Source organism: Neomonachus schauinslandi, chromosome 3 (genome assembly GCF_002201575.2).
Source record: "Neomonachus schauinslandi chromosome 3, ASM220157v2, whole genome shotgun sequence".
NCBI lineage: Eukaryota > Metazoa > Chordata > Mammalia > Carnivora > Phocidae > Neomonachus > Neomonachus schauinslandi.
Genome location: NC_058405.1, coordinates 162,751,329 through 162,766,556, shown reverse-complemented (window position 1 = coordinate 162,766,556; position 15,228 = coordinate 162,751,329). Strand labels below are relative to the sequence as shown.

The following is a 15,228-nucleotide window of genomic DNA, read 5'->3' as shown; positions in this document are numbered from 1 at the left end:
TTTCCTGCCAATGAGATTTACATAGAAGGGCTACAGGAAAGCTGGGAGCCAGAAAGTTCTTTCTTCTCCTATTTCTCCAAACTCAGAACCCCAGCAGCTACCTGGTGACCATGACACAACTTAAAGAGAGTAGCCACTTAGTAGGGATGGCAAAGTGGAAAGAGGGAAGATGCCCCATTTGCTGATGCTTGCGGAGCTGCCACACCACCTCGGGACTGCCACCTCCACACTTATTTGTCTTTAGGGGGGAAAGTATTAATCTTGTTTAAGGTACCTTTATTTTAGGTCTCTGTCAGTAGCAGCCACATCAAATAATAGCGAATCATAATTCCAACTACTATCTGCCCTGCCCCGTCCCCCACCCCTAACTTTACTGAATGAACTGCTTACTTTCCATGTTGGTAGGGGAAGGGCAAGAAGATCCCACAGAGGCAGCCCAACTCCTCTGGTCAGTCCCCTGACTGGGAGTCAGTTTCTTTCTTTCTTTCTTTTTTTTTTTTTTAAAGATTTTATTTATTTATTTGACAGAGAGATAGAGAGCACAAGTAGGCAGAGAGGCAGGCAGAGGGAGAGGGAGAAGCAGGCTGTCCGCTGAGCAAGGAGCCCGATGCGGGGCTCGATCCCAGGACCCTGGGATCATGACCTGAGCCGAAGGCAGCCGCTTAACCAACTGAGCCACCCAGGCGCCCCTGGGACTCAGTTTCTACTCCATACTGCCTTCAAACTGAATTTGTATGAGCCTCAGTTTCTACCTTGCATACCTATCAAGTCCTTATAAAAAGTAGAGTGGTATTATTATTTGAAGAAATAGACTTTTCAGTTTTCATTTCCTTCCACACTTAAGGAGCCATTGCCTACAGCCCTTCTCACCCACAACCATTCACCCTCCCCCCCCACACCCCCCAAAAACCAAACATACAAATATCGACAGAGAATGGTTACAGATAATATATACGATGCCTTGTTTGAGTCAGAAACAAGAGAAGCTGGTGGTCATTACTAAGGAGTCTTAATTAGTATTGATTCCCTTGTTCTAGAGCCCCACTGCAATGCCAACATACATTTAAAAAAATATGCATCAGACTGCTGCATACTCTAATTCTTAGCTATAAGAACCTATTCCCATAACATTTGCACATGCAGAAAAATGATTACTTGAGGGAGAATATTTTAATTTTTTTTTTTATTTGTTTCTATTACTCAGTGAGTCCTCACAGACATCTCTCACAGACATTTAGTTTAAGGAAGACTGCTGACACAAAGCTAGTTAATTAATAAGCTGAACTAACAGTCTGTGAAAAGAGTCATTAAATACCAGTCTAACTGACCCACAGCCCAAACAAAACAAACCCATCTATGGATGATCCAAACAGACAACCAGGCGGGAAGGCTTGCTGTATTCTTCAGTTTCCTATTCTTGGGGTCACCAGAGACATGTGCAGGCCACCTTTGCGGATGCTAACACCTAAGATGCCTTTGAAAATGGATGTCCTGGGGTCATTCAAAGGGGACTGACCAGATATTCTAACAACAATTTTGATCATCAAGAGCTTAGTAATGATTATAAGTATGCTAGGAATCAATACAGTAAATAAAACAATGAAAAAAATGCTTACTGAGCAAAGGTTTTGTCTACAAGGTCCACGCTGTTGATTTTTACAATACACTCATTTTCATGAAATAGTCCCTCCCGCTTGGACCTGCTATTTTCTTCAATGCCGCGGATGAAGAGTCCTAGAATCCTAAATGCAAAATTTAGGTTGAAACAGAATTACTGAATAATAATATGCTATTTTTTTCTCCACTTGCAACTATTCAGAAATAAGTATTGGTTTCTATTTATGAAAGAAATTATGCTTTATATTCAGGCAACTGTTGTTTAAATCCTTAGTAAAAAAAAAAAAAAAAAAAATCCAGTGAAAGAGAAAAAGACCTTCAAGACAGACACACATAAACACTGATGAGCCAGGCCTCCATTGCCATGCCTGCGATATTCTTGGGAAAGGCCACCACAGCTCAATGGAGTTGAGGACCCAAAGGTATCTGGTTTGGAGAAGGGTGTCAGGCTGACTGTAATAGGTTTGAGTGGGTCCCGAGACAACCTAAAGCTTAATGATGGAAGAGGAGTAGACACTCACCAGAGTTTTTTGCAATCTTACTACCTGTTCCAGTAATTTGCATTTTAAGAAGCAAATACTTAAGCACAGATCATATCGCTCAGTTTAAAAGGCAGCTCCGTCCCATTTAGTTAGTGCCGCTGAATCAAGTACATGTGGGGCATTTCCAATGCTCAGGATGGAGAAATGGGAGATCTGGGGAGAAAGTGGGATGTACACTGGATCCAAAGAATGAGTAGGATTTGGATAGGAGGAGAGAGAGAATACACACGGGGGCGGGCTGAACTCTGTGTGTTTGTGTGGGGAGCTCACACTGGCTGGGGAAGCCAGAGCCACGCAGAGGGGCCTTGAACATGAGTTGCTGGACTTTATCTAATCAGACTAGAGCAGCATACCCACCACTCACTGCTTCTGAGGGAGACAGAGACATGATGGGGGCAGGGCGTGGGGAAGACCTGTCTGCAATTTCAACCAGTAAGACTCAAGATTCAGAGAGGACAGCTGGAGGCTCCTGGTGCTTTGTGGCTGCCACTGAGAGTCAGGAGAGGGGGAGTTGAGAAAAAAGGCAGAAGAAGGAAGACTACAGCAATAATGAAATTCCTGGTGTGTGCATGTGATTCTGTTGCATTTTAGTAGTATTTACACCAAAAACTTTAGTAGTATCTATACCAAGAAATCAAACTTGTATATATATATAATATATATATTTTAAAGATTTTATGTATTTATTTGACACACACAGAGAGAGAAAGCACAAGCAGGGGGAGTGGCAGAGGGAGAAGCAGGCTTCCCGCTGAGCAGGGAGCCCAACGTGGGGTTTGATCCCAGGACCCTGGGATCATGACCTGAGCCGAAGGCAGACGCTTAACTCACTGAGCCACCCAGGCACCCCCAAACTTGTACATATTTTAGCTATTTCTCATATGAGAGATTTCCCTTCTTCTTGTGGCTTGTCAGGGGTCCTAGCTGTGCCCCCAGAATAAGACAGACAGATATGTCCTCCAAGAGGAACCTGCTGGGTGTGGGAGATACAGCCACCTCCTGCCCCTCAGCCTCTTGTTTTTCTGCTTTGTCATTCTTTTTTGCATACGGGCCTCCTACACTATCACACAGTCCCTTCGTATTAAATCTCCGATCCCAATAAAATATGAGAGCATTTTACAGGTGGATTACAGGGTCAGCCACGGAGAGGGGCCGTCTCTAACGAAAGTGAGGAGAAAACCGTCTTCCTGTTTGGAGAAGCCACACAGTAGGGCCTCTGTCTCCAGGGCCCCTGTTCATTTAATGAGCCCCTGTCATCTGAAGATGGCAAGAGGAGGGGCACCTGCGGTGGTCTTCAGGTCTCTGCTCCGATGAATACAGTGTGCTGATGCGGGAGAGAGTGAGTCACGCCCCCTGTGGTAGGGAAGGCTCAGGGTCAGAGGCAGGAACATGTGGGGCAGTGATCGGCTGCCTTGCCTATAAGAGGTTAGTAAATTGATCATATTCTGCGTGGAAGAGAAAAGGGGCCAAAGCTACTATTTGATAAAGGATCTGAGATTCAAATTAATATTTTTGAAATACTATTCCTACCTTAATCTCATAACGTAATACTAAAAATTGAGCTATTGGACATGCAAAAGAAGAAGAAGAAGAGGAGAAAGAAGAAATAGAACAAAATAGTGTTTCTTTCCTAAATTAAACAACTCTCTAATAGTTCACATTTTGGGTTTTTTTGTTACGGTGGATTCACAATAATATGATCCATTAGGAGGCTCACATGTGGTTATAAACTAGTTTATGTAAGCGATATTTTTTTAACAAGCATTCAAGTCTTCCTTTAATTTAATTCAGTACATCATCAGTCATGTAATGTTACTCCCTAGGATTTAATTTCACATTTTGGGAGATGAATTAATTCTTTCAGGCCACTGGGTTGCAATTTAGCTGGCATATTACAGCTGGAGTATGCTATGTGAACCTCACTGATCTAAATAACCTAACTTTCCATGAAAAATTTATTGACAGAATAAGCTCAACTGTAAAACCCGTGTGTCAGAGGTAATTTTGGTAAAATGTAAAACTGACTGATTTTATTAGTTTGGTGCCTGGCAACAAACCACTCCTGCCTTCTCTATTCCATAAAGAGGGACGGATTCTCTCCAGTGTGATTTCATCCAGACCAGTATGAGAAGGCTCAGAAAAGAATCTCTCATTTTCCTCTCTGCCCCAAACTGGTGGGCTGTGGTAGTGGTCTCGTCTGGGACCAAGGCCCTAGGAGTTAAAGATTAATGCTGTTGAGGAATTACAGGCTCAGAGGAACCAGTTAATTCACATTAATGAGCAGTGATAAGGGAGGCTGAAACCCACTGCCCCACAGAATTGCTTCTTTTTCTTCTAATAATCATGTAGACACTAACCCACCCACTCCTTGCCCCCTTCTGCTCTCCCATCACAGGCCTTGGCCATTCTACCAGCTTTGCATTTGTATCTAAACATCGCCTCTCCTTGCATTACGTGTCATTCCTCACCGATCCGTTCCTTCTTCTCTGTCATATTTAGCTGTCTTTACTAGGAAACTAAGGTATATTATGCTATCTTTATTGAAAAACAGTTAGATTTCATGCTTTTAATTCTAAAACAAAAGTACCTTAATTTTTTTTTTTAAGTCAATGAAATAAAATTGCTTTTTACTTGCAGGAACTCAGTTTTTTGTATATTTGTTTTGTTTTTTACTGTACAAGCCAAGGGGCCTCCATACAAGTGGCATTTAACACCCTATGCTGTCGTACCTAATGAATCCACTGAAGCCTTAACTAGTACAGCAGCCACTATATTGTAGTCAGGGTGTTCTAACTGAGATTACATTTCCTATTCAACAACAGGTGTGGCAGTATTTTTCTAAAAAAAAAAAATATATATATATATATATAAATTGGAGGCAGAGTCAATTACAGTAGTCTTAGTAAAGAATTAAATGTAAATTCTAATTTAAAATAATGACACAAACCAATAAATGGAAGGAAATTAAGAACTAAGTATACCACTATGACCTTAACTCACCCCCCCAAGCCCCCGTGCTCACACACTGAAACCACATGGTGTTATGAAGTCAGACACTTGTCTGACACGCTCTCTACTCAGTTGCATCTAAACACATGGGTTGAGTTAAGTGTGCTGTTTCAGCCTGTACTCATTACTTCTTAACTTTTATTGGCTTATGTCTCCACTTCCATATTATTTTTATGTTTTTTAATTAAATTTCCTTTCTATAATACTAATGGATAGCAAAAAAAATTATACAACTATTTCATCACGTTACTGAACAGCTGACCATGAACTTACAAAAATTCATTTCTGAACCAGGCTTTTTTGTTTTAGCCATAATATTAATAATACTGAAAATTTACACATTCATACGTTGTGTGCTTTACAAGGAGTTTTCACATTTTTAATGTCATTTAATCCCTACAAACTTGATGTGAAGTAGGTATTCACAAGAGGCAAGTTTAGGGGACTTGCTCAACGTTATAAAAGAGAACACTGAGATTCAAATCCAATTGTTCTGAATCCAAGTCTAACATTTTTTCTATTCTTCATGGCTTATGCTAGAAATCAGAACCAGGAAGGAGAAGGGAAGAAATCAATACATTTTAGTGTGTTTCTCTCATTTGATGTAAGAGAAGGTGCTTTCTGGTCTACAGGGTCAGCTTGTTTTCCAAACTATTGAAAATGAAGTATGGCGACTGTCACATTGTACATTTCTTCATGTTTTGGAAATTGGGATGATCTTGTGTTCTATTCCGGCTTCATTAAACTAAAGGGCTTGGTAATTTAACCACTCTGGTATTTCACAAAGCTCTATCAGTACACTTCTGCCAAAAGCCATTAGAATTTCTCATGACAACTGGGTAAATACTCTTCCTGTCTATCAAAAACAACCTCAGCTTGTCCTGGGCCATAACCCATAACATTTATAAACACGCTTATTAACACATACAGGAAATGAAACAATAAGAGCCACTGGCTTTTCAGTTCATTTCTTTTTAGAGAACATTCATTCCAGCAAGAGCTTGGCATCAGATGTTATCTGTAAAAAAAAGGTGATGATTTTGCAATTACAGGTAGCAGATGGCTACCTGCTGAAAATGATGCCAACCAAAATATCATGACTAAATCTGCTCTTCCCGCTATGTGGCAGACTGAATTGAATAAATATTCTGAACCAGTAAATTAATACTATATAACCTTTGAGAGATTTTTGCTCTAGAAAGAGCAATGGAGTAAGGGGGATTGGATCTGGATTTTGTGTGACCTTGAAAAAAAAAATCAATGGGCTTTTCTGGACTTTGATCTCTTAAGCTAAAATAAGGTATTCTGCCTGAAATTTTCAGTGATGCACTTAATATAAGAAAAATAAAGTTAGCAAATTAATTAAAATCATATCATGAGTGAGAAACTGATTTTAAGAAAAGCCCTTTTAAGATAGCGCTTGTCAGTACCAATCTAGTGCTGAAGGCAGTCATCTTATTGAACAGTGACACAATATCTAATACGAGTTTTGTAAAGTTGTTATAATAGTACTAATGTTAACTCTCAGGCACAAACTTTAATTTCCAACAGTAAAACAACTTTTATATCCAGTTAGGTGGACATGAATTTCAAGAAATGCTGACATCTAAATTACCATTTGTCACTGTGGATTTAGCAATAAAATACCTTTAAAATTTTAAAAGGAGGTGGTATACTGTTTTTAATTGATTACCTTTTATTTTGGAAAAAAAAGCACAATGGTATTTTACTATTATAGTTAAAATCATGAAAACATATAGCTTCTGATAAAGCTACTTACAGTGCTAGAATATTTATTATCCTAAGTTCCATATACCTGAGCAGAGTCAGGAAATATCAGTTTGGATTACTATATTCACTTTTTGAAGTGTATTTTGGAACATTAAAAAATTCTGTTGTAATACTTGTCTAACAGTATGTTAAAATCCTTCTCAAGGATTCTGTTTACTACATGTCACTGACAAGAACACTTTAAGAAAATACTTCAGGGGCGCCTGCGTGGCTCAGTCAGTTAAGTATCCAATTCTTGATTTTGGCTCAGCTCATGATCTCAGGGTCGTGAGATCGAGTCCCATGTCTGGCTCGCCACTCAATGGGGAATCTGTTTCCTCCTGCTCCTTCTCCTACTTTCCCTCCCCTGCTTGTTCTCTCTCTCTCAAATCTTTTTTTAAAAAATGACAATACTTCATAATTAATTATAAATGCAGAAATTGTGATTGATACTTTTGCTTTTCCACTAAATGACTTTGTTTCTAACACTTAAGTGGCCAACAGAAGTATATACTGAGGTGTCTGTCTGAATAACAGAGATACACATTTAATCCTCTCCTGAAATATGTTTGGGAAAATGAGCTGAAGTCAAGTTTTTCATTAGCATGAGCGTCTGATATAAAGAAAACATCTTACCTTCCACTCAGAGATGAAAAGAAGGGCACTACATGTATTCCCAAGGGGCCTCCTTCCCCAGAAATCTCCACTGTTCTTGTCATATCACTGGGGCAGAAAAAAGTAAGAGCACAGATAAGTCTCTGCTTAAAAAAAAAACAAAACAAAAAACAAAACCCTAAGATTATATCAACTACTGTAAATTCAACAGGAGAGATGAAATCAAATGAGTACATGATTTGCTGGTATGTTCACAAGATCCAGGAAATAAAATGTTTAAAAGACTGATTTCTTATTTTTTTTTTCCCTAGAAGGGAAACAAATGGAAATAACGACCCACAAAAATAACTTCCTACTTAACTTAATCTGCATAAATCAACATATTTAAAAGGATATATACAAAAATGAAATTTCTCCCCATTGAGACACACTTGACAATTACTGTGCAGATGATAAAATACATGGAACTAAGCTTAACTATGCTTAAGCATAAAGTAGGCTTCCCCCCGTTCAGAACAGGAAAATTGAAATAAAATATGTATTTGTTAGAAAAAGCACAGAATTACGTTTTACAACAGTGAAGCCCCAGTTGGTAATACATATGGGCATGTTCGGAGCATTATAAATCAGAACTCAGACTTGCCTTTCAATAAGGCATCGGTTGTATACAATGGAACAATTCTAAATTTTCACCTCCTCTTTTTTTTAGAGGTAGAAAAAGAAGTTGTAAAGCCTGGAGAAAATGTATTACAGAAAGAAATAGAAAGCCTGACCCGCCTAACCTACTCCAGATTAAGGAAAGGATGAGCTAGAAACATTAATGGATAGTGTATATGACTGAAATATACAAGATATTGGGAAACTTTGAGTAATAAAGAGTGGAACTAACAAGTTTTTATAAAGATGAAAAATAATTACCATGAACAATTACTGGCTCCTTTAATCCCACAGAGAGAAAATAAAATTGCCAGAAGAAAAATGATAAAGTTGAAGCAAACATCCCTGTTATGGAAATTGTAAGCAGGTCTCTGTTGTTTCCTATTTACATGAAAATGACCTGAAACTAGATGTCAAATTAAGAACTACAGCTGCTACAAATGCTTTTCTGTTCCAAATTGAAAACAGTGAAATTTTGGCTCCTTGCTAGAAAGTTGAGAACAGCATAAGAAAGCAAAATGCCTGATGAATTCACTCTGCGTGTAGTACTCTCTGAATTATCAGCAATCTAAAATAAATACATCAAATATATTCTCATCAGTGGACTGGGCTTATTTTTAATGTGTTTTCATTGCAAACTTATTATCATTAAGAACTGTAAAAAAGAGCATGTCAGTTTCTAACATTTGTAAACTATGATGGAATTTCAAATCTGATAATAAATTTCAAATGAGTTTTGCTCAGATATTGCTGATATATTTAAAACTTGTTCAGTCAAGCAGGTTATATCAGAGGCCTGGGGTAAAAGTCAGAAATAAAACAGATCTTAGAGTGATAATATCACAGGATAAAATAGATTCTTCTTGACACTTTCTGTGTGAGAATACAGATATTATATGAATATATATACAAGAAATACTATATATAGTTATGCATTATACATCCTGAATATAAACTGTCTGATGAGTGGAGAAAGTTTTATAGCTCTTAATGGACCACAAAGCAATAATTTTTATATAATAACAGATTTATAGTGCATTCGTAGCTATTTGAGAAAGACTAAACCCAGAGCATTACATTCTAGGGTTACGGTACTGTTTTAAAGACTTTTAAAAACAAAGATGAAAATCTTGTTTAATCATTAAAACTTTGTTATCTCTACCTTTACAATGTATTTTTATAGTTTTACCCTTAGAGCATAACACAAATCTTTCCTAATAAATGTATTAAATATCCACATGTTGATAGATAGCACTCATATGTATTATACAGAGGATTTTGGAAGATAAGTGTTTAGTATAGAGTTCAAGATTTCAGCTTAAGAATTTTTAGGATGGTTTTATGGAATTTTTTTTTTGTCTATTTTGCAAATATTTCTTTACCCAACTCAAAACCTTTCCTGTAAAACATAATAAATTCTATGTATTATACAGATACATACTCTTTAGGAACTATCAATCTTTTATTTTTACACTCACTTAATGAAGTAAATCTTATAATTTGTTAAAGCAATCAATCTTGTTTCAAAACACTATGACCTTTCTTGGGGATGCAGTTTAAAGGTTCATTTATACTTTATAAGATTCTCTTTTTCAAGACCTCAGAATAAACTATGAATAAGTCAGTCAGAGAAAGACAAGTATCATATGATCTCACTGATATGAGGAATTCTTAATATCAGGAAACAAACTGAGGGTTGCTGGAGTGGTGGGGGTGGGAGGGATGGGGTGGCTGGGTGATGGACATTGGGGAGGGTATGTGCTATGGTGAGCGCTGTGAATTGTGTAAGACTGATGAATCACAGACCTGTACCTCTGAAACAAATAATACATTGTATGGTAAAAAAAAAAAAAAAAAAGAAAGAAGAAGAAGAAGATAGTAGAAAGGGAAAAATGAAGGGGGGGAATCAGAGGGGGAGACAAACCATGAGAGACTATGGACTCTGAGAAACAAAGTGAGGGTTTTAGAGGATGGGTTAGCCGGGTGATGGGTATTAAGGAGGGCACATATTGAATGGAGCACTGGGTGTTATACGCAAACAATGAATCATGGAACACTACATGAAAAACTAATGCTGTAATGTATGGTGACTAACATAACATAATAAAATTTTAAAAAAGAATAAACTCTTATGCTATCTATATACATGGCAGTCACAATTCTTTGGCTAGAAAGACATGTGACAAATGCTAAATTACTATCATAAAAATATTATCCCAGAAAAAAAGCGTAAAAGATTTTTGATTTTGTAGATTGTAATATGTAGGCAGTTATAGAGAAATAAATCTATTTAATATAGACAAACACTACAAAATTTTTCTTTATAAAGATTTTATTTATTTATTTGACAGAGAGACACAGTGAGAGAGGGAACACAAGGAGGGGGAGTGGGAGAGGGAGAAGCAGACCTCCCACGGAGCAGGGAGCTCGATGCGGGGCTTGATCCCAGGACTGTGGGATCATGACCTGAGCCGAAGGCAGACGCTTAACGACTGAGCCACCCAGGCGCCCCCAAATATTACAAGTTTTATACAGGCTATGTTTTACCATGTTCTTTATAAAATGTTATTCATTATTTCAAGACGGAAAGAAAAGCTTTTGAAAAAGGAAACCTCATAGACTGTATATTTTTACTTATTTTAAAAGGGGGGGGGGAGAACTTTTACATTCCATATACCTGATGGAATTCTGTAGAATTCTGTAGAAATCTCTGTATGTGTATATATATATATACATATATGTATATATATGTATATGTATATGTATACATATACATATACATATATACATATATGTATACATATATGTATATATATGTATATATATATATACACACACATCCTTCATGAAAGATAAACACAACAAGTAGTGTTGGACACAATTATTTGAATACTTACAAAGTGAGATTTTACTAAGATGTGGAAATACACTATGAATGCCATTTGTTTAGTCCAAGTGCAGAGTACGTTTCAGCGACCAGTGAGCAGGCTATGCACACATTAATTTATGTTTTGGAGGCAGACTGAGAATGGAAAATTTAGAGAAGCGGGTGGAGAGGATATTCTAGCAGTGGAAAGAAAAAGGGATCGGCAGCTACTTGTGAAAAACAGACAAAAAGTGAAATGTGGGGTAAAGGGAAAATACTTTACACAAAGAAAAGCTGAAAGTGTTACTAAGATCAAAACAGCTGACTTTATACAACGGGAAAACCAAAGCGGACAGTCACAGAACATTAGGTCCAACAGTACTACTCAAGCTAATGTCCTAAGATCCAACTGACAACACTGATTCAAATAATTCCTGGGACCAGCTGCTACCTATCTAAGATTTTAGGACAAAACTCGGGGTGAAGGTACAGAATAAAACGTTAAAAGTGAGCTTGTCATGAACAGCTACTCTGCAGGAACTCCATGGCCAAGTGCTTCATTTGGCTCCACCCAGAAGAAACACATGAAGCCTGAGGGACAGAATATAAGAGCTGCAGACAGCTGCAGGTCCAATTCCTCACACGAGGCAAATGGACAGCATTTTTAACATTGAGATTATTAAACTCAGTCACAAGCTCCTCATTTAGGGTAAGAGACAGAGGACTCAGGGCAGGTTGGTGGAGGACATTTCGTTTTGGAAGAAAATCATGATTAACTTATGAAATTAGAGAAACAGTGTATCTTAGCGGTGCCTTTGAGTCAGATATCTGAATAATCATTTAAATGAAGACCAAAAGTATTAGTTTCCTTATTTGGACAATGGGGAAATTAAGATAAATTCCTAATAGAACTGTTGGTTTAAAAACAATTAGAGGACATAACATGTACATCATACATACAATATCTGGTGTATACAAAAGGTTCAATAACTATCAGCTATTAGGATTACTAGAACTTTTTGAGGGAAAGAGTTTATGGATTAAAAGGAAATTATCTCAAACTTTCCATTTTTTTCTCAACTGATTTCCTCAGTGAGACTTTTAAAAATACCCTCAAGTCCTGTAGGGTTGAGGAACATGTTTTCTTCATGATTAGACGGCTGCCGTAGAGAAGCTGATGGGTAATAAATGGAGAGAAGGTTTTAGCTGGGGGTCTTCAGGCATTAATGCACAGGTCTGTCATATGGAACAGTGTGAGAGATGGACTGACTAGAGACCTCCCAGAAGAGTTTATTGATGGCATGGAAGTATGCTTGATTGTGAGGTCTTGTTGATGCAAATATACTGAGTAAAAACCTAACAAAAAACCTGTTATTGATGGTGGTGGGATTCATTTAATATACCTGAATTCAATGTATATTAATTGAGTAGTTCCAATGAGGAAGTTCTACAAGGAAAACACAGAGGCCAATGTCTGAGGAGTTCTCAATCTAGAGGGGAAGTTAAGACAGGTAACAGAGAATAATACAAAGCAATGGGATGGTAGTAGTAATCGTAGTATATTTTCAGTGATTATAAGCTATTATTTAGGAGGCAGTGTGCTAATGGCCTTCTAGCATTATACCATGAATTCTTTTTTTTTTTTTAAAGATTTTATTTATTTATTTGAGAGAGAGAATGAGAGAGAGAGAGCACATGACAGGGGGGAGGGTCAGAGGGAGAGGCAGACCCCCTGCCGAGCAAGGACCCCGATATGGGACTCGATCCCGGGACTCCAGGATCATGACCCGAGCTGAAGGCAGTCGCTTAACCAACTGAGCCACCCAGGCACCCTATACCATGAATTCTTACCAAAAGTATAAAGTAAACATATCAGACCCATTTTACGGATAAGTAAACTGATACTTAGGAAGGTGAAATAAATCGCCAAACCTCACACCATTTCTACAAGGTAAGGTCAGGACTCACATTGGAATTTATTGTATTCTAGAGCAGGAGTTTTAAGATACTTTCACAGGAGTTTCAAAGTAGAGGCACTTCCTGATGAGGCTCAGAAGAAATTAGTACAGGATCAGGAAGGAAAGCTGGGATCAGGAAAATCTTCCTGAAGGAGGATTTTAGATGGAAGTGAGAAGGGCAAATGGAGGGGCGCCTGGGTGGCTCAGTCATTAAGCGTCTGCCTTCGGCTCAGGTCATGGTCCCAGAGTCCTGGGGTCGAGCCTGGCATCAGGCTCCCTGCTCAGTGGGAAGCCTGCTTCTCCCTCTCCCACTCCCCCTGCTTGTGTTCCCTCTCTCTCTGTCTCTCTGTCAAATAAATAAATAAAATCTTAAAAAAAAAAAGAGCAGCAAATGGATCTTCAATCAGAAAAAGTAGGAGAGGGGACAGAGGGGCAAGCAGATGAAAGAACACAGTCTGCACTGAGAGACACTGAACCAGGATGGTTTGTGGACACACAGACTGGCTGTGATATTAAAGAAAGAGGCTAGTGAGCAGGGAGAAAGGAAGGGAAAGACGGGGAGATACTGAGAAGAGAAGGTTGAACCATCAGCTTGAGATCAAATCTCAGAATGATACGTCAAATTCCACGCTGAAGAAAAAAAGCACTTAGTTTTGTAGAAAATGGAGTCATTAAAGGTGTTAGCACTAAGGAGTGGGGTGATAAATGCTGTGGTTTAGAAATATTTATCTGGCAGTGATATGTGGGATTGATTAGAAAAGAGTAAGACAAGATAGAGATTGGTCCCTGAGACAGGAATTCGTAAATTATTGCAATAATTGGAGAGGTAATAGGGCTTTAGCAATAATTACAGGAATAAAACATGAATACCTGGGGAAAGGTTTAAGGGATTTTTTTTTTTGACATGGACTCTCCCAATAGTTTGCCAAATGAATGGCTATCAGAGGCAAAAAAGAATAAAACTTGATGGCCATTTTAAGCATGGGAGAAGAGGTAAGTATGGAGAAGGCCAATTTGGAGATGTGTCAAGGAATAGGCTGAGGTCAGGAATGAAGTTGAACTTAGGGATGAGGTGAAGGTCTTTTGCCTGTACTGCTTGCTGTTGAAACAGAAGCTGTAGAGCACCTGGCTGGCTCAGACAGTTAAGCGTCCAACTCTTGATTTCAGCTTAAGTCATGATCTCAGGGTTGTGAGATCAAGCCCCGCATGGGGCTCCACGCTGGGAGTGGAGCCTGCTTAAGATTATCCCTCTCCCTCTACCCCTCTTTGCCCCCACCTTCAAGAAAGAAAGAAAGAAAGGGGGGAGAGAGGAAGGGAGGGAGGGAAGGAGGAAGGAAGGAAGAAAGAAGAGAAGCTTAAAGTGTAGTTAAAAAAAAAAAACAAACACCCAATAGAAACCTTTTGCTTCATCATCTTAAGATCAAGGTAAATTGAGTAGTGCTTCATAAGAGATACATATTGTAAGACTATTTGGAGAACCTCCTCTTATGGTTATTTTTCTTTAAATAAAAATGTGTTAATACTGGGTAAGCAGCTAATAGGTATGCTTATGATTTATGGAGCAATGTGTTTTAACCATTCAAATATGCTGCTCGTATATCTGTATGACATGTCAGGAATCCTTTGGAGGATTCATAGTCTTATATGGGAGAATGATAGTTAAAATAAACTGTGGTATGTGTACTAATCATAACTGCAGTAGCAACTAATATTTATCCAACCATTCATTTAGTATTGTGCTAAGTGCAACTGCCTGTGATAAATCTCATTTAATCTTCACAATAATCTGTGTGATCATGATACCCATTTTCCATATTAAAAAAATTAAAGAGGTTAAATAATTAGTCTATGGTTACATAGGTAGTGTTCAAACCCAGGATTTAACAAAATTCAATTGGAATGAAAGAATGGTTTGTTGAACGCTGTGGTTTAAGAAATTTTTACCTAGCAGCGATACATGAGATCAGTTAGGATAAAGAGATTGATATTCAAGAGAAGAGACAGTAGGTTACTATAATAGTCTGAGAAGTAATGAAGGCTTGAAAAAATGACTATGGGGATTAAAATACAGGAATAGGTTTCAAAACATTTTGAGATGGACTCTGCAAATAATGTGCTGAGCTTCTATGCCACCTACATCGAAGTGAGCCCAAAGTCATATTCTTGGGCCAAGCTCTGTGGGAGAGCATGCCTT

The 15,228-nt window shown here is 38.1% G+C and overlaps 1 protein-coding gene across 4 annotated transcripts in view; it reads right to left on the bottom strand.

Annotated features, from left to right (window-relative positions):
- PARD3B (par-3 family cell polarity regulator beta) overlaps positions 1-15,228 on the bottom strand; it is a 996,466-nt gene that overhangs the window by 449,340 nt on the left and 531,898 nt on the right. For all 4 annotated transcript variants that reach the window (XM_044913701.1, XM_044913703.1, XM_021703002.2 and 1 more), the window contains exons 6-7: positions 7,575-7,661; positions 1,617-1,742 (exon numbers count right to left, since the gene is read on the bottom strand). In XM_044913701.1, the coding sequence (XP_044769636.1) occupies positions 1,617-1,742; positions 7,575-7,661 (213 nt within the window). The remainder of the gene's footprint in view (positions 1-1,616; positions 1,743-7,574; positions 7,662-15,228) is intronic.